Genomic DNA, 18,300 nt, shown 5'->3' with positions numbered 1-18,300 from the left:
AGGCTAGTCACTTCTTTTGGGCTTGTTTTCATAGACCTGGTTGCTTATTTCTCTCTCAAAATCTGGCAACACTGCCTGGATGCCACAGTGTGGTTTACATTAGGTATGGTGGAATCTGGCGTTGCGCAACGAAACGCAAACCTCAGCTCGCACCAAATCCCTTCAAGAGGTCAGCATGACAACATGTGGAAGTACCCCAGTTGGAAGAATGCAGGTAGATGTCTTCTCCTGTGATGTGAATCAGGTGCCTAGATGATGTAATGCCCATTCTCACCTCTACAACATTCTCTCTGGAGAGTACCACTCATTTGCATGAAAATGCAGAGAATACAATGTGGGCTTGAGGCGTGCATGACGACACAAAAGTCATGATATCCCAGACTGGTCTCTGAACAGTGTAAATCAGTGGTTCTCAATACATTTTCATGTTAAGGATTTGGCCGCAAACCCCATATAATATGAAAAGATGTTATAATAAAGATTTAAGATTTTTTGATAGCCCATGTACAAGCTTGTAGGCTATTTTCATATAGGCCAATATCAAATATAATTAAAAAGTAAAATGAATTCAATTTAGCTGGGGACCCCCTGGAACACCCTGGGGGGTCCCTGGGTGTTCCAGGGGGTGTAAAGCCACTGGTGTAAATGAATCTATGATGATCCCATTTTCCCCAAATTGAATCTCCAGTGCACAGTAAAGCACAACATCTCTTGTGTTGTGCCATCACTAATTGTACCTCATTGTCTTGTGCTTTTCCGCATCAGCCAGGAGATGGAGCTGTTGCTCCAGCAGAGGGGCCCTGGTTGTCACTGACTGTCATGAAGAACAAAGAGCACAGATCTGGCTTGGTAGCTCTGGAATGAGGAAATAACACTTGCTCTGACAATATGCCTACAAAAGGGCTGCCATGTCATTTGCAGACAATCACATCACATTAAGACTGAATGAAAACTTAATCTATAGTATTAAATATAATATACCTTTGAGTTATGCAGCAATACGAAAAAAAGTCCCCCCCCCCCCCCCCCGCTTCTTCTGTGTTGCTGTTGCTCCCCTTTAAGTGTGGCCGTTCCCCCCTTTAAGTTCCATTCCTTAAAAGATGCTGATCAAAGGCCCTTTCCCACTGGGCCAGATACCCAATAAAAAAATCTCTTTCTCCAGATATTTTTCCATTCAAAGTGGATGGTAGATACAGATAAAAAAAATATCTGCCACAGATATTTCTTTTATCTGTGGCAGATTTTCTTTAATTGTTATATGGCCCAGTGGGAATGGGCCTTATCTGTGGCATTTTCTGGCCATTCATCTCCTTTACACCAAGGTTATCCAAACAAGGTCAACCAAGAATGCTCAGGTGATAGTTTATCGCATAACCAAACAGAAACATCCAATACTTATCTTACAAAGTGGCGACAATATGTTACGCATGCCGAGTTCCCACCACAGAAAGGTTGCTCACAGTAATAGTTCAGTACACTTTGGTACTTTTGATTGCAAAGTTTGGTAAGCCACCTGTCGTATCAGCTTTAGGGGCCATCAATAGTGCTGCCACTATCGATTATTTTCTTAGTAATTATTCTGATAACTTAAAGGAGCTATAGTCAACTTTTTCTTGAAAAACGGATGCTAAAATAAAAATAATGTTTCGAAAATATTTTATAAAACAAGAATTGACACAGTCAATATATAAGCTGGTCAGATGGGGAAAAAAAAGTTTTTTGAAAAAAAAAAAAAAAAAAAAATGTTTTTTGAAAAAAAAAAAAGTTTTGGAAAAAAAAGTTTTTTGGAAAAAAAAAGTTTTGAAAAAACTCGGGCGTGCTCAAACAACAGTAATAACTGCGTATTACCTTACTGTACTTTACTGTACTGTATACTGTACCTCACTGTACTGTACTGTACATATTCTGTGTTCTATATCTATGAAGTCTGTGTTCTAGATCTATGAATTTTGTCACTCCCCCCCCCCCGTGTATGTGTGTGTGTGTGTGTGTGTGTGTGTGTGTGTGTGTGTGTGTGACTTTTACTTATAACTGAGTACATCTACAGTGCAGTATTGATACTTTTAAGATACTTTTAAAAAAACAAGTGTAAAACATTTGAGTACTTTTTCCAACAGCTACTTTCCCCCATAGCCTGGAGGACTCCTGCTAAGTTTGCAGTTGCCTTAGAGCCTATTACTCTATAAATCTATCTGTGATGTCTGATTGTACTAAAACTAGCATGCTTATTAGGCAGTAGTGGGAAAAGTACTCGCATTCTTTACTTAAGTATCATGCAATACTGCAATGTCAGTGGAAGTCTTGTATTCAAAATGTAGGATACTTGAGTACAAGTATAAAAAGTATTTGTATTAAAATGTACCAAAAGCAGAAAGTACGCATTATGCAGAACTTAATGTAACCAAGGTGTTCAAATAAGTGTATTGATTGTAGGCATTTTCCAAAATCTTGTGGTATTTCACTGCTACATATCGTTCTAAATATATGCTTTCTTGTCATTTAGTACAATGAATGTGTTACCGTGTCTCTAGAAATGTGCTCATTATTGGTGAAGATACTAACTGTAATTCTCAAAGACTCGCATTGGTTCATTCAGCACATCGTTTTTGCTCTGTTTCATTTGATATTAAAATGCAACTCGAATTAATCTACTGTGTGGACACTGATCAGATGACAGGAAGAAGCAGCTCATCAATGAATGTACTTTGTGTTGCTTTTGTAAATTGTGTAGGGTACGATATTTTCATGACTTCACACCAAAGCCCATATCATGGTCATAGAGTTAAATCATTGACAACTTGCATACTCGTTCAGTTCATATGTTAATGCAGATGGTATGCAGATGGTGTGACACATCACCTACTACAGCCTACAACGATGCCCAGGGCAACACTGCATATTGTCTATAAATGGCTCACAGTTTAAATAACGTACGGTTTATTTGGACAATCATCTGTAACAGATGAAGTATAATTAAATACGACGTGATTAACGTTTGTTTGACATCCTCATCACAATTACATTGGATGCATCGCGTTGATTAAAGTGAATGGCTGCTATAGTTTTGCTAGTTTTCATCACCTAATCACCTTCCTTTCATAACCTAATCTCTACGTTTAGAATTGAAAGAAAAATAATGTTAATGTTAGTATGAAGCTAATTATAAAGCTTAAATGGATGATGATGTCAACAATGACTTGTGAAAATCAAAGAATGATAACCGATCTACAAGCAATCATACAAACATTTTGTACTTTGATGCCAATACTTTTGTACTTTTACTCAAGTATAGACCTCTCTTTTCTTCTGTTTCATTTATCACAAGCAGGCTGGCCACAGGCACCGGCTCAGTGTGAAGGAATGGTGCTCCCTGCTGGACAAAATATTTCATTACAGCAGTACAGGAATGGCTCCCAATCATGAGCTCGGTGACCATGTGACATGGACAGCCAATCGGCAAATAGGTCCCCTGAATGTCTCAGGACAATGTAATCTGTTTAAAGAGCTGGTCCTGCTGACCAGCTAAAAATAAGCTTCATATATGTGTTTCAATTAAAAAATGACCACAAAAAGCGGAAAAATAAAGATAAAATAATCATTTTGGCCCTTTGTTTACATTTTTCGGACCCTGTAAATGTAAACAAAGGACCAAAATGATTATGTTATCATTATTTTTCCGCTTTTTGTGGTCATTTTTTTATTGAAACACATATATGAAGCTTATTTTTTTATAAAATATTTTCGAAACATTATTTTTATTTTAGCATCCGTTTTTCAAGAAAAAGTTGACTATAGCTCCTTTAAGATATTAAGCAATCAACGAAATCAGTCTGTCGAAAACTTAAGCCCTATACGACAGTGTCATGCAAAAATAGCCAAGCTACAAGCTCACGACTCGCAAGCTTGTAGATGTGCAAAGTTTTATTGATCGATTAGTTCAATTAACCCCTACTTTTGCTTTCAATGATTGGTCGGCTAGCTGTCGTTCAGGGTCATCAGATTGAGATCACCTTCTCTGCCCTCTTTTCACCCCCATCTCCTCCCAGGGCAAATAAAGGCTGGGAATGTGATCATTTGTAATAATATTATAACCATTTAAGCACCAACATGAAGAAATGTTTTTTATTCAAAAAGTATCTGATGATGATCCTGGGATGAGACAAACATGCCTCTACAACCAGTGGTCTACTGACAGTTCTTGCTATCATACAGTACATGTTTTAACACAACATTCATAATATCCAAAAGGTGAACAGAATCAGTGCCTCGATATTTGAGTCTGTACAGTAGTCATTAAGATGTGATAGGATGCTAACATACTGTACGTGTCAATCATCCCGGGCTAAAGAAAACAGAGCTGTAACTATTGATTATTTTCGATAAGTTTATCAATTACTTTTTCATTTAATCGAGAAGCATGTTTTTGATCAAACGGAATGTCACAGGTGAAGGTAAGGATTTATGCAGATTCAAACACTTCATCAAAAACCCTTGAGGGTCTCCAAGGAGAAAACAAAAAGACAGACAAGACCCAGCACTTGGAATGTACACCATCATATAGCATCTTAATACCTGTCGTGACTATAATGTCATACAACACAAGACTTTGCAGAAGGAGGGGGGCAACACAAGATATTTCCTTGAGGACAAGAATTCTTCTGAACATAACTGTTACATGAGTCACAGTAAACAGTAAGATTCTAAGAGTTAGTTTAACCAAGTGCAAAAATGGTCCCATAAAAGGTCAATTTCTACACGCTGAGCTAAGACAAGACTTAGAATTTGGCTCTAAGCTCTCTCCACAGCCTAGACTGAAGGGGAGCGTGGGGAGGAGTGAAATCCAAGAGGAAAATATGGAGCAGTGCCACGGCAATTAGCTGGCTGGTAGGAGGGAATCTGTGATGGTCCTACCGAAGAAGTGACCACTTGATCTGTTCTTTGGCAGACTGTAGCACCTGTAGAGGAGAACCGGTTTTCAACAAGCAGATCACTCCAAAACAAAAAAAACGTATAAAACAGTATTACACTTAAAAAGGCAATGCAGTAAACTTCTCACTGTCTCAATCACCACCTTGAAAACCAAACAGTCCATCTGATATCACTCAATGGTATCGGTATTGATAAATGTCAGACGTCTGTTTTAAATGAAGAAAAATGAGGGAATGAGTGATGCGCATCAAGAGAAAATATGCACGATTTAATTAATCATCTTAATTCGTTGAATGAGAGGCAAACCATAACCATAAAGCATGGGGAAGGGAGACAGCTATTAATCATGGCTCGAGGAGGGATACCACTAGGCTGTCACAGGCCTTTTAAATGAGAACATTAATCAGGAGCAGCAGCGCACACGCACAGACACACGTGCACACACACACCTCATCACAGCACTAAAAGACAGGAACCACCGCTGGCTACTTACCACCTTACCACCAAATAATTAGCAATCATGTTGTATACATGCATACAAAATATTAAGGTAATGTATGCAGGTGACAACAGAGTGGAGAGAGACAGTACTGCGGGATCACTGCCCTTACAAGGCCCTGACCACTCACATTTGACACTATTGAGTATTGACCATAAAATACTTCTTAAACAATTGAGAGGTACGGTGTTAGAGGAGTCGCCAACACGTGGCTAGAAAGTTACCTGCATGATAGAAGACAGTATGTGCATGTCAACAATGTTGACTCAGACCCACTGCATATCATACATGGAGTCCCTCAGGGTTCCGAATCCGTATTGGGTCCAAAACTGATAGTATAAATAATATAGGTCAAGCATTGACCCAACTTAGATGTGTATTATTTGCAGACGAAACTAGCCTATATAGATCAGGAGGAGATCTTGAGCAGCTTCTGTATGCAGTGGGAAAAGAACTACAAACCATTAAAAAGTGGTTTGACGTCAATAAACTATCACTAAATCATAAAATGTAATAGAAAAATCACACCTAGTGTGAAGTAAGCGGTGCTATTTAGGAGATCATTTCACTGAGCGTCACGCAAAGCTTGGTCAATGTGACCCTCGCGAACAACAAACTTTGAGCGCTTTGTGCCAAGATGTAGGCCTGGACAAAGCCAGATGTTTGAGCTTAGCTCCTTCCAGGAGCACCACTCAAAAATAAATAAAGCGATCACACTAATAACCCAAAATGTGGACATCGAACGAGTAAATGAACAAATTCTTGGGTATCACCATAGACAACAAACTTTGCTGGAGACCACACCAGTAAGACTCCCTAATCGGGAGATAAGCGACCGTCAGGTCAGCAGTGTCCAAAAATGTCTGAAAAAATCTGCCTGATGGTGGCGCTAAATGGGAAGAATCCATGTTGATGACATACTATGTACCGCTTTGCGTGATTTTAGGGCAAAATATGTAGGAGCAGTGTCCAAAAATGTGTTTTGCAAGAATCGGCCTCATGGTGGCGCTAGAAGAGGGCCATGTGAGAAATGAGGGTGGAGGTTGTAGTTTGGCAGCCAAGGAGTGTGTGTGCAAAGTTTGGCATGGATAGGGGCAATGGTGGCAGAGATATAAGTAGGGCAAAAGTGTGACGTGACGTGACTGACTGACAGACAGCCGGTGGAGGTTTTGATAGAAACTGCGACCTGACGGTCGTAATAAAACTATAATCTACCTTACCTTAAAAAATAAGAAATATAACATAGTGTGAAGTGAGCGGTGCTACAGTTAATTTCATTAAGCGTCCCGTTAAGCTTGGCCAATGTGACCCTGGGCGTACAAAACACCTTGAGCGCTTTGTGCCCATGATGTAGGCCACGCTTCAGAGCCTGGACAAAGCCAGATGCTGGAGCTTAGCTTCTTCCAGGAGCACCGCTCAAAAAGAAGCCATAAGAATTGTAAATAAATCCAAACTCTAACATTAGAAGATTTAGTTGACCTAAACACTGCCATAATATAAGGCCCACCATAATTAACTTCCACCCTGCATGCAGGAGCTGTTCAAAGCGCGAGAGACTAAATATGAACTTAGGGGCACAGGTGTATTTGAGAGATCAAACTCAAGGACCAACACAAAAGCTAGATGCATCTCTGTAAGAGGAGTAAGTCTATAGGGCATAGCAGTGGGCGTGGTTTTACTGGTGCCACAAAAATAATCTGCTTTCATTTTTCCAATAGACAAAAATATTTATATCAATTATGTTAAGATGTTAAGGTCATGACAACCTAACTTACAGTAGCTGCTGCGAAATGCCGTGCCCAGAGCGTCTGCAGTCTTTATTATTACATAATAGGTTATCCACTAGTTGACTACCAGCGGGTCAAACTAGTCGACTAGTAAAAATCACTAGTCGTGAAAAGCCCTGAAATGTAGAATATCATACAATTAAATATTCAAATGTTTGTTTGTTTTTCTTCTTCACAGAATCAATGGTTTTATGGTCATGATTCACCAGGATCCTGGTTGGCTTGATTCTAGGTTTAAAATAATATGATATAAATATTTGTATAAAATCTATAGGAAAATGGTCAATTTTTTTGTGGCACCAGTAAACCATGCCCACGGATATGCCCTATGGAACAGCTTGGGTAAAGAACTGAAAATGTGCACATCAGTCACCAAACAAAATAAAGATAATGAATAAATATTAAACATTATAATAGAGCATCCTTATCATAAAGAACCAGTAAATATTGTAGGATATTTAAATACACAAATATCTCAGATGAATGCATGTATTATTAAGTAATAAATGTATAAATAGCTAAACAAACATTGTTACGATAGTGGGTATGAGTATTAATGTTGCTTATCTATACATATATTATATGTGTATGTGTTTATTATATAGTATCATATACTATTATGTTTATTTTTATAAGTATCTAGCTAGTGGTGAAGTGTGGTGTAGTTTTGTGGCAATACGTCTATATTGCTACGTGATGCTGTGCCAGATGCTGTGCCAGTTGACTGGAACTTTATATTATTTGTTCTCTTCTTACTAGGATTAGCAAAAATATTTATCAATAGTTTTTCTGTTTTGTTAAATCAAATACGAAACTATGTTCATTGATCTGTTTTGATTTTTGATAGAAATGGGGTAGGCAAAATAAACTTCAGCCTACACCTTTTCGGACCATTTTTTTAGTGATCAGATCAGTTGTGTGTATTCAGATATTATCGATTGTATCTGCATTGGTAGCTGTGGTGATGACAAAAAGACATGAGCGCGAGTCAAGCTTAACTTTATACTATATTGTACAATGGTAATTTGGTTCAATTTAGAAATCAAGCAAATATGCTCCAGTGTGGTTGTTTGCAGTTCAGACTTGATAACACCAATCTGATTCCAATCTGGATAGGCCCAAAATTGGATTGAAGCTGCCAGTCTGAACACAGAGCCTTGGTGGCTCATTAACAAGGCCCTCAGCCCTTCACAGACAGATCTGTGGGATTGTGACCCGGCCCTCACTGGCCCAAGTGCAGTATATGCCATCATGTTTATGTATGCTCTGACAGCCTACTGTAAGTGTGAGTACACTTTGTACTCAATACAGAAGATGCCATCAGTAATTCATGTATTGATAAAAGTGCTCTGTGGATGTGGTATCCAACAAACCCCTCTAATAATATGATACTGTTCATATATGTATCCACCCATCTTGCTATACCAGCCCCCACAGTCTCTTACTGTACCTTGTACACAAGTTTGTTTCTTTAAGCTTTTTGTTTACATTTTTCAATTGTTGTGAATCATTTGTTAACTATCACCTCGAGTATAATGCACCACCCTTGCCAAGACAATTCTTTGTAAGTACAAATGGCAATGAAAGGAATCCTGAATCCAATACACAATTTAGACAGTTATGAGTATTACCAGTTAATAACGTAATACACATGTTCAAGTGCATGGACAAAAAGCTCAGCAGGAACACCATTTCTTACCTGGGTGACTGTCTGCTCTGTCAAAGGCACATCCTCCCCCTGCAGGACAGACACAAGTATTTATTTTTAGATTGTTGTTCTTTTGCTTTTGTTTTCTTCACATGTTACACTTTATTTTGATAGTGGCAATGAGTAGAGAGACAGGGAAGGCAGGAGAGAGGTGATGATGACATGCAGCAAAGGGCCTTGGGTTGGATTTGAAAACCGAGCCACCTGCAGCAAGTATTTAACCCTGACATGGTATACGCTCTACCAGCTGAGATATCAGGGCGCCCAGGATAGAAACATTTTATATTCATGTCTAGGACAATTATCTGCTCTCTTGACATTACATCAACCATCTTTGTGGAGTAGCACAAAGCATAAACCACTTCAGTGTTTCCCTTAAGATGAGGTTCTAGCAGCAGCGGTGAATATTTATCTCGCACACACAGAATTCTTTTTTGACAGGCGTCAAGAGTCACGGTGGCCCTGTGGACCACCTCCAGGCAAAACACTGTGGATGGGCAATACCGAGCGAGGATTCATGTTCTTAAGATGGATCTTCCAAATGTTTATTTCACAGATGTTTCCTTGCGCATTCCTACATTTGTTGTAACGTTAAGCTTAATTTATACTCCATCGCACAACAGTGTTGCTTGCTTGCCAAAATGAACAAATCTCCAAGGCTTTCAACGCTGCATTGCAACGCGATGATGGATTGTAATTAAATTTGTTCTTTTTAGGATGCAGTCGATGTAACAAAGTGAAGTTACAGGACTATCTTTTTGTCTTCTGCATCTTAATCAACATTGTTTTTTTTTTACTTCATTCTGTTGACATCTACCTGGTGCCTATTGTAGCTTCATTTAAAATGCTGAGATGATGATCAGGTAAGCTAATTGACCTGATTATGAAGCAATACGTTGTTCTGAAAATAGATGCCATAGAGCCATAGACTTCCATTCACAAAATATTCAAACATTTATTGCCAAAACCAACTTGATTTAGAATTTGTTTCTGCGTGCTCAGAGACAAGAACAAGAAAAATGCTGAAGTAACGTGAAGGTGTCATGGCAAGAACAATGAGTGTCTTGTGGCTCTTTCTATAGGTCTGGCTGGATAGAGATGCATCCTCTCCCCTTACAAGTGTGTAACTGTACATGAAGCATCAGTACTGATAGCGCAAAATAATATAACTTAAAAAAGTAAAGTAAATACATAAGACAGTTCATCCATCACTAAATAATATTATTTACATAAAAATATAGCATCAGCGGTCAAATGTGAATGCATTATGTCGATCGGAATGCATATAGGGGAACACTGCCACAGTGTGGCATCCCTATTTTGGACACGTTATTATAGGCAAACATTTTTACCAAATTTCCAAGTCATTAAAAAATATCCAATCTACAAGCTCACAACTCATCACAATGCGACGACGCCTTGTGAGTTTGTAGATTGCCTATTTTTACTATTCAATATACATTAACTTACCCTGAGAGCCACACGGTGGACCACTTGCTGCGGATCACTCTCTAAGATCACCCTGTAGGGGGCAGCAGATACATTAGTACATTAGTATTTAGGAGTCGAGATGTAGGAACACACAGGCATTTATAACCACAGAGTTGTCTTATATAATATAAATCTAATAAATTCTCACTCACCCCCCATCTACGATTTCATCCACAGCGAGGAAGAGGCCCTCCATATTCTCCAACAAAGCTCTCCTCTCAACATTTTTCCTGCCAAGTGAGCAGAAATTATAACAATTAACTGGACTTCATATAAGGTTATATATAATATATTGTCGTTGTCGGGTGGAAACCTTGTATGTCCAAGACCGTTCGTTTTGTATTTATCATTTTAAAAATGAATTAAACTAGTGAAAATAGCCGATCTACAAGCACACAACGCCTCGCACTACGAGGCGTTGTGTGCTTGTAGATCGGCTGTTTTCACTACTTTTGTGCGACAGCCTTGTATGGTGAAGCAGGGCTTTACTTGGTGAAAAAAGTACAAATTTGAAACTTGGAGATACGAGGTTTCTGCCCGACAGTAACGATATATGAGGTTGGCGATTTGGAGGGGAGGAATTGTACTGCACAACTCACCTCAACATCTGGCTGAGCGAATCAAATAGGCAGTTCAGAACGGCCATCAGCATAAGCTAGGTGATAATAAAAGGGGGAATAAACCATTAGAATTTGTGACTTATGGAGCTAGAGTGTTCAAATAATCATATCAACCAAGTGCTATACTATGCACACAATGATACCGATGCCACTAAAAACATAATACTGTTAAACTAACTACCTGTATTTTGATATCTCCTTCTAATTATTGCCATCCTTATTTCAATTCCAGTTTGTCTCCAATTTGGTGAGCTTTACATTCCAACAGAATCTGAATCCATAGATATGAGTGCAAGAAATGCCCCACTTGAACTGTGATGCCAGTCATGTGCAATTCAATAAAGATCTAAAATGTGAATCATAAAGAAAAACGGCTAAATTATCTAATTGATCTACAAGCGTACATCATGTCACGCTTGTAGATCAGCTATTTTGGCTATTTTCTTTTCTTTTGTTTTTCTTTTTTTAAGTATACAATAATTAAATGTGTAATTTCTATCAATATTTAAGTTATTTGTCATAATCATTAATAATTAGTTTTTTAGGCTTCATAATCACTAATTGCAAAGCCTAAAAAACTAATTTATTCATATGTTCCAAGAAATGTGCATTTAAATTCTCCTTCTATAGCACTGCTACCCATGTGTGGAATGCCCTGATCTCATCCCTTAAAAATTGGCTTCCTTTAAAAACTGATAGGTGAAGTTTTGGGGCTGTTTTAAAGGTCCTATCAGGAGACGAAAGGGTACATTCTACCTAGGGATACCTCGGACGGACCCCAATGGAAACTAGACCACAAGGACTTTTAAAGTGTTTGACTGTACCGTTTTACATTCTGTCTAATAAAATATTCAATCAATCAAACTTAAATGTTGTAATTGTGACAGATCTAGTTTTCTATAAGCTACATCACTGTTTTAGATTGATATACAGTAAAGTTCTCAGAGCCTAATTTGGGCCCTGCGCAGGAGGTTGTAACACCGTGAGTTCTGGGAACCCATGGGAGGAGCAAGCTGAGTGGTCAAGCTGAGGTGAAGACAATGTTACCAGACGCTTTGGCAACTCTACATTGCCATTAACAGCAAAGGCCAAGGAAGGTCGGCTAACAAATGCATTTTTTTGACAGCCAGACGATTGTAGATCTCCGCCTACTGTCACATCTGGTGACATCTACATTTAACGTAGGCGCTAAAACTGGCTGCAAACAGTTTGGAAATTTAAAAACAAACTGCAAGGCCTGGACCAGTGGCCTAGCGGCTCTAATGTTTACTGACAGCGAATCGCGGGTTCACGTCCCGACGATCTTTGTTGCCCGTCTTTCCCCGTCTCCTGTCCATCTCCACTGTACACTAACCAGTAAGACTCCCTAATCGGGAGATAAGCGACCGTAGGTCACTTATCTCCACAAATAGGGCAAAAATGTGTTTTTCCAAAAACTTCCTGATCCATGTTGATGACATGAGTGTGGACATACTGTGTAGTGATTTTCGTGATTTTAGGGCAAAAACTGTAGGAGCAGTGGCCAGTGTTTTAAAAATCGGCCTGTAGGTGGCGCTAGAAGAGGGCCATGTGAGAAATGAGGGGTGGGGTGTCCGCATTGCCTTGGCGGACGAATAGGTACCGGCCCCGGCTCTCCCGGACGCTCCTAGCCCGAGTTACGGCATTTTATGTGAGCTGCAGTGGCAGGGGGTCCTCCACTGGGGGCGCCACCACTTTTGCATCGGTTCTGGAGCACCAGGAGTGGGTGGTCCCCGGGAATTCCCCGTGAGCAGCCCCGTTGGGGTGGTCATTTGGTAATTTTTGCACATGTGCTCATTTTTTACACTTGGGGGTCCCCGAGGGAGCTGGGGGTCCCTGGAGCTCTGGGGGTCCTTGGAGGTTGTAGTTTGGCAGGTAAGGAGTGTGTGTGCAAAAGGGGGCATGGATCGGGGCAACGGTTGCGGAGATATGAGCAGGGCAAAAGTGTGACGTGTGACGTGAGTCACGGAGGGAACTTTTTTTACACCAGGGGGTCCCCCAGGGACTTGGGGGTCCCTGGAGCTCCGGGGGTCCTTGGAGGTTGTAGTTTGGCAGGCAAGGAGTGTGTGTGCAAAAGCTGGCATGGATCGGGGCAACGGTTGCCGAGATATGAGCAGGGCAAAACGTGTGTGACGGACGGACGGACAGACGGACACCTGGTGGAGCTTTCTGTAGTAAGTGCGACCTACGGTCGCAATAAAGGCAGAAAATCCCCCAGAACAAAACTGCAATGCAGAACCAATGCAAAGAATTTGGGGTGGCCCTTCATCATAGAAGGTGTAAGAAGTATTGGTTTTGAAAGCAGTGACCGTAGACTACGGTTTGTTTTCTCCACTGTTCAAGCCACAGCACTTTAGATTTCCCCAGATGATCAGTAAGTGCAAAGCGGAGATTTCTTGATCTTCTGGCTATACAAGATTAAACTGGATATATAGAGAAGCAGGATGTTTTGGGTAGCCTGGACAACACGTAGCCCTGTACTTAATGTACTACCGGTTCTTTTCCGGGCTTTTTCTCCTTGAGAGATGGATATCAAATTGGGAACACAACACAGTTAACTTAAGGCTTAAGCCTACCTCGTTTTCATGTGAACTTCCAATCACATAAAAGAAGAGGTCTATGTTGCTCTTGTAGACGACTGTGAGGCCCTCCAGTAATGCTATCTCACCTATGAGGAAGAACATAAACACAAGAACATAAACACACAAGGCCAGTTTCATCTGTAATTAGCCTATATCAGGGGTCTTCAACGTTTTCAGGCCAAGGACCCCTTAGAAGCAAGGACCCCCACAACCTTTTCATAGTTTCATCGTTTGACAGCACAATCATCAGTGTATTTTGGATTCATGTCAATTTGTCAATCAGATATTTAACCACTTGAACTGTCAATACTTAATAAAGTTGACCTTTCACTTTGTACTTAGTCTGCTCTTTTTTCCCCCTCTACACCAAACCTCTTTGCATAAAATAGCCGATCTACAAGCTCACAACGCCTCGCAGCACGAGGCATTGTGAGCTTGTAGATCTGCTATTTGTGGCTAAAGTTCTCAGAATATGTACGTTAGGATTCAAGTGGTTAATATAAAAGAGAAAAAAGGTTTCTATCACACAAAGATTTGAAGGACCCCCTGTAGTAACTCTGAGGACCCCGGACCCCTTGTTGAAGACCCCCGGCCTCGAAAATGAGTCAGAAGCTCGGAACATCTGTTGTGGTTGTCATGTTCTCTCTTACTATCTGTCCGGTGTGTTTTGGTGAAAATGTTCTTCTCAAAGGCCTTCTGTTCCTTCACTGTAGGGTATGTGTCATCATAATACTGTGAATCAATTAAGAGAGAGGATATTTAAGTAAAATTGTGTATCAATAAGGTGAACTTTGTTCATGCTCCAAGAACTCTGAGGCCCATTCCACAAATGCCTTCTAAATGACTAATTCTCACACTTTCAAGATTTTTTAAACATTTTCAAAAAATAGCACATGTACAACCTGGCAGCACGACACAAACTAAAGGCCACTTTTAACCAAACAGATTCGTGGCCGAATCGGCGGCGGAAAGCGTCTGTTGCCGAACGGGAGCTCATCGGTAGGTTTTCGGCAGCGGGTCGGGAACGTTAGCGACGGAAAACTGGAAGACTGGACTTGCTCACATTTGTAGAGTCGCCCCTGGACGTCGGTGAATTGTAGCGAGTTGTAATGCACCATTAGTTTGCTACTGCTGCAGCAAAACCAAGCCTAAATAAGCCAGAGACATTTTCCCGTTGCATATTTTAACTAAATAGCATATTCACAATCTCAACTCTCAATTTCCTATACTAATCAACTCCAAGGCAACGCTAGTAATAGTGATGTGTGTTGTTTTGGTGTGAGGAGAAGAAATCACCGGACAGGAAGAATCTCCGCTTCTGCTCCTGGGTTGCCAGATTCTGTGAGTTAAACAAGCGACCAGGTCTATGAAAACAAAGCCTAAAGGAGCGTCCAGTTTCACCCATTGAGCTCTATTACATTAGCTATTTTCTAAAAGAATGTTGAAAGCAAGGCCAAATAAGCAACTACAATTCAGAAACATGCCCAAACAAAAGTAACCCACAACTAGCAACATTATAGGAAAACAGGATCAAAGTCGCTTGTAACGAGCCGATATGGCAACACAGTGCGCATGCGCAAAACTGTACAGTAATTACAGTCGGCATACAGTCAGCTGGAAAATTCAATGTGCTTAGTTTTTTGCAGTTCATTGCAGTTCTTTGGAGTCTGTGAACAGTTTGAACAAGTCTCCTGTAGTATTTTCGGTGTGGAGGCACCTTAACTCATCTGGTGCCGATCCCGAACTAGTTCGGCTTTATTTCAATCCAATACAATCTTTTTTTTATTAATTCACTTACCCCGAGCTGCTTGTAGAGTCGTGGGTGGTCCTGGCTCGCTAGCCGCTAGCCAGCTAGCCGTTCTACTCTGTCCGACGATATATTCCATTAAAAATGGTTTAAAATACATTTTTGAGCTCCCCAATGTTCACCCGATGTTCGGCGCCGCTTCCGATGAGTACACGAGTGTGCCGATCCCGAAGTAGTTCGGCTTTATTTAATTAAATGAATAAAATGATAAGAGGCCTTCTGAAGCCTGGCTTGATTTTTGTAGCTACTAGCCGAAAGCTAACAACGTCCCAGCCGGCCGTAATTTGCGAACGCAATCGCCAATCTCCGCCTAATCCAATGAATGACCGCATCTTTAAAGGCTTATATCTCTTTTTTGTGTTTTAGGAAAGCGGCGCGAGGTTTATTTACGGCGAAATCGCCCAAAAATGATCTTTTAGATGACAAAATGGGAATAGCCATTCTGTTAGCATCTTCATCCGGGACATTTCCATGCTGTGCATCAACGTGAGCACGTCAGGTCCTGGAAGCTGAAGTCCTGGAAGCTAAAGCGCTCGCCTATGAGAGATGCGCTGGCATTCTTTGGCCCCTAGAGGGCGCTGGCACGCAAAGAGTTAAGAGACGAACTGTGAGCTTGTACATCTGCTATTTTAAAATAGCAACGTAAAAATCTAAAATGACACAGATGCTTTCCCAAAAATGCCCAAGAAGCCATCCAACAAGAAAATGTTGTCTAAAGTGTATTGTTGAAGACATCGCCTATGAAAGTTATATCATTGCTCAACTTGAAGATGATACCTTGGCATAAAGCCGGTCTCCATCGTTGTCTAGAATGAGAACTGCTTTGACAGTGTACAATGACGGTTCCTGCATGAGAAAGAAACAGAGATCAAAATTATAAACAATTTGTGTAGCAAGGTGGTGTGACTCAAATCCAGTAATTTTAAATAAGTTTTTAAATTGCTTATTAAAGCAAGAGTTGTATTACTATTTTAATATTATATTTTCATGCAATCCCCTCTTGACCATGGGGAGATATAGGACTTATTAGTTTCATGCAGTACTACTTATCGTCCCGACCTGTCTGGGACACCTCCACATCACTGCATGATGGGTAATATAGGCCTATCTTATTAATAACAAATTAACAATACACAATACAGTCTGGCAGGTTTAATCACATGACTATGTCGCACGACAACAATGACTAATAGTAAGGGGAACATAAGAAAATCTGCAAAGTAAATCGTTACCAAGAAATTTCTTCACCAATGTGTTCCTAAAGGTGTGTAATAATATGCACTAAAAGGTTGAAATTCAACTCCCGGGGGAAACCTCATAAAAAAAATTATTTGTGTTTGTGTCCCATTAACTTTACTATACAGGAAAAAAATACAAAAAATAAATATGCTTTAAGTAGCATGTGAGGGGTCAAACTAGGGGTTTTTCATGATGCTGAATCCATTGCAAGCATTTGTTTTGCACGAAAAACATTCCGTGGGCTACAAATGGTCCCTACAAAACGGAGAAAAGGTGATGATTCATCACTAAACCATCATTTTGTGGGTCCGTTTTTAGCCCAAGGAATGTTTTTCATGCAAAATAAATGCTTGCAATGGATTCAGCATCATGAAGAACCCCTAGTTTGACCCCTCACATGCTACTTAAAGCATATTGTATTTTTTTCCTGTATAGTAAATTAATGGGACACAAACACAAATCATTTTTTATGAGGTTTCCCCCAGGAGTTGAATTTCAACCTTTTAGTACATATTATTACACACCTTTAGAAACACATTGGTGAAGAAATGTCTTGGTAACAATTTACTTCGCAGATTGGTCAAATATCTTATAAAATCCCCTTACTATAAAGAAGAATGTCAGTCAACACTGGGAAAATGTGTCGTTTTGGGTTTAGCGACACGTCATGTTCGCATAGTAGTCAGTAAGGGTATCCTAACCATGCCCATATTAATTAGTTAATCTGGTTAAACTTCATTGTACAATTTAGAACGAGTGCTGGGCATTTCCTAGTAGCATGTTCTTAATGTAGCTTTCCAAGTAGCTGGGGTACATCACTAAATCTTAAGAGACAAATCAACATAAAATAGCACAACAGGGGAGTTTTTCTTTTCACTGTGTCTCCATCGCATCAAGGGAGACTTGTGGTTCCTGTGGAAATAAGCCTCGGCTTTCTACGATCTCTTTTTTGTTGACCTTGTACCAGTGATTTGTCAGTGATTTGTCATGAAACTGTACTTTTTGCTATTGCAAACTTCTAATAAATTATTCAATCAATCAAAACTTCCATCCATCCATATGTCCTCAGAAACAAAAACGTACCTAGGCTGGTAGGCTAGCTACTTTAAACTTTTAGCTTGTATTGTAAAGAAGTAACCTGTAGTAAAGCTAGTTAGTCATTTTCTTAGCTAGGCTAGGGACATTCTAAAGTAGCTTGTCCGACATTCTAAGGTGGAAAGCAGCTCGACGTCCCTGCAGACAACGACGGACGTTAAACCTCCACATCATCCATAAACACACATACACTTTCACCAGGAGAACGTTAGCACGCTATAGCTAGCCTAAACGTTACAGTTACTGGTGATTCTCGCTCGGTTTTGTATAGCAGTTGTACTTGTATACATCAAATGTAAAGCTTAATCAATGGGCGGATATTATGTACGGATACATATATAATATACATATATAATAATATAATAATACCAATATCGGAGAATCCATCTTCTGTTGTCTGTTTAGCAGGCTAACTACTAGCTAGAAGTGTACAGTGGTGCAAATGAAAGAGGACCTTTCCTATTGGCTAAGAGTCGGTCTATGAGTCAAGAAAGGAAAATTGCCGATCTACAAGCTCACAGGGAG

At 40.0% G+C, this 18,300-nt stretch overlaps 1 protein-coding gene across 2 annotated transcripts; it reads right to left on the bottom strand.

The window, feature by feature from the left end:
• Window positions 1-4,123: 4,123 nt before the first annotated feature.
• Window positions 4,124-18,227, bottom strand: copz1 (COPI coat complex subunit zeta 1). 2 transcript variants are annotated; one of them, XM_080734271.1, is made up of 10 exons: window positions 18,145-18,227; window positions 16,219-16,287; window positions 14,285-14,366; window positions 13,629-13,720; window positions 11,014-11,069; window positions 10,567-10,644; window positions 10,394-10,445; window positions 8,915-8,953; window positions 5,653-5,757; window positions 4,124-4,955 (listed from the first exon to the last, which is right to left on the bottom strand). In XM_080734271.1, exons 1-9 carry the CDS (start codon window positions 18,160-18,162, stop codon window positions 5,695-5,697), a joined length of 549 nt encoding a protein of 182 aa, XP_080590397.1. In that variant the 5' UTR covers window positions 18,163-18,227; the 3' UTR covers window positions 4,124-4,955; window positions 5,653-5,694. The 2 variants fall into 2 exon arrangements, with proteins under 2 accessions (XP_080590397.1, XP_080590398.1); XM_080734272.1 differs by lacking the exon at window positions 5,653-5,757.
• Window positions 18,228-18,300: the final 73 nt, after the last annotated feature.

This window comes from Nannobrachium achirus, assembly GCF_963921795.1.
Source record: "Nannobrachium achirus genome assembly, chromosome: 9".
NCBI lineage: Eukaryota > Metazoa > Chordata > Actinopteri > Myctophiformes > Myctophidae > Nannobrachium > Nannobrachium achirus.
The sequence above is the reverse complement of the archived record's forward strand: the minus strand, read 5'-3'. Positions and strand labels throughout refer to the sequence as shown.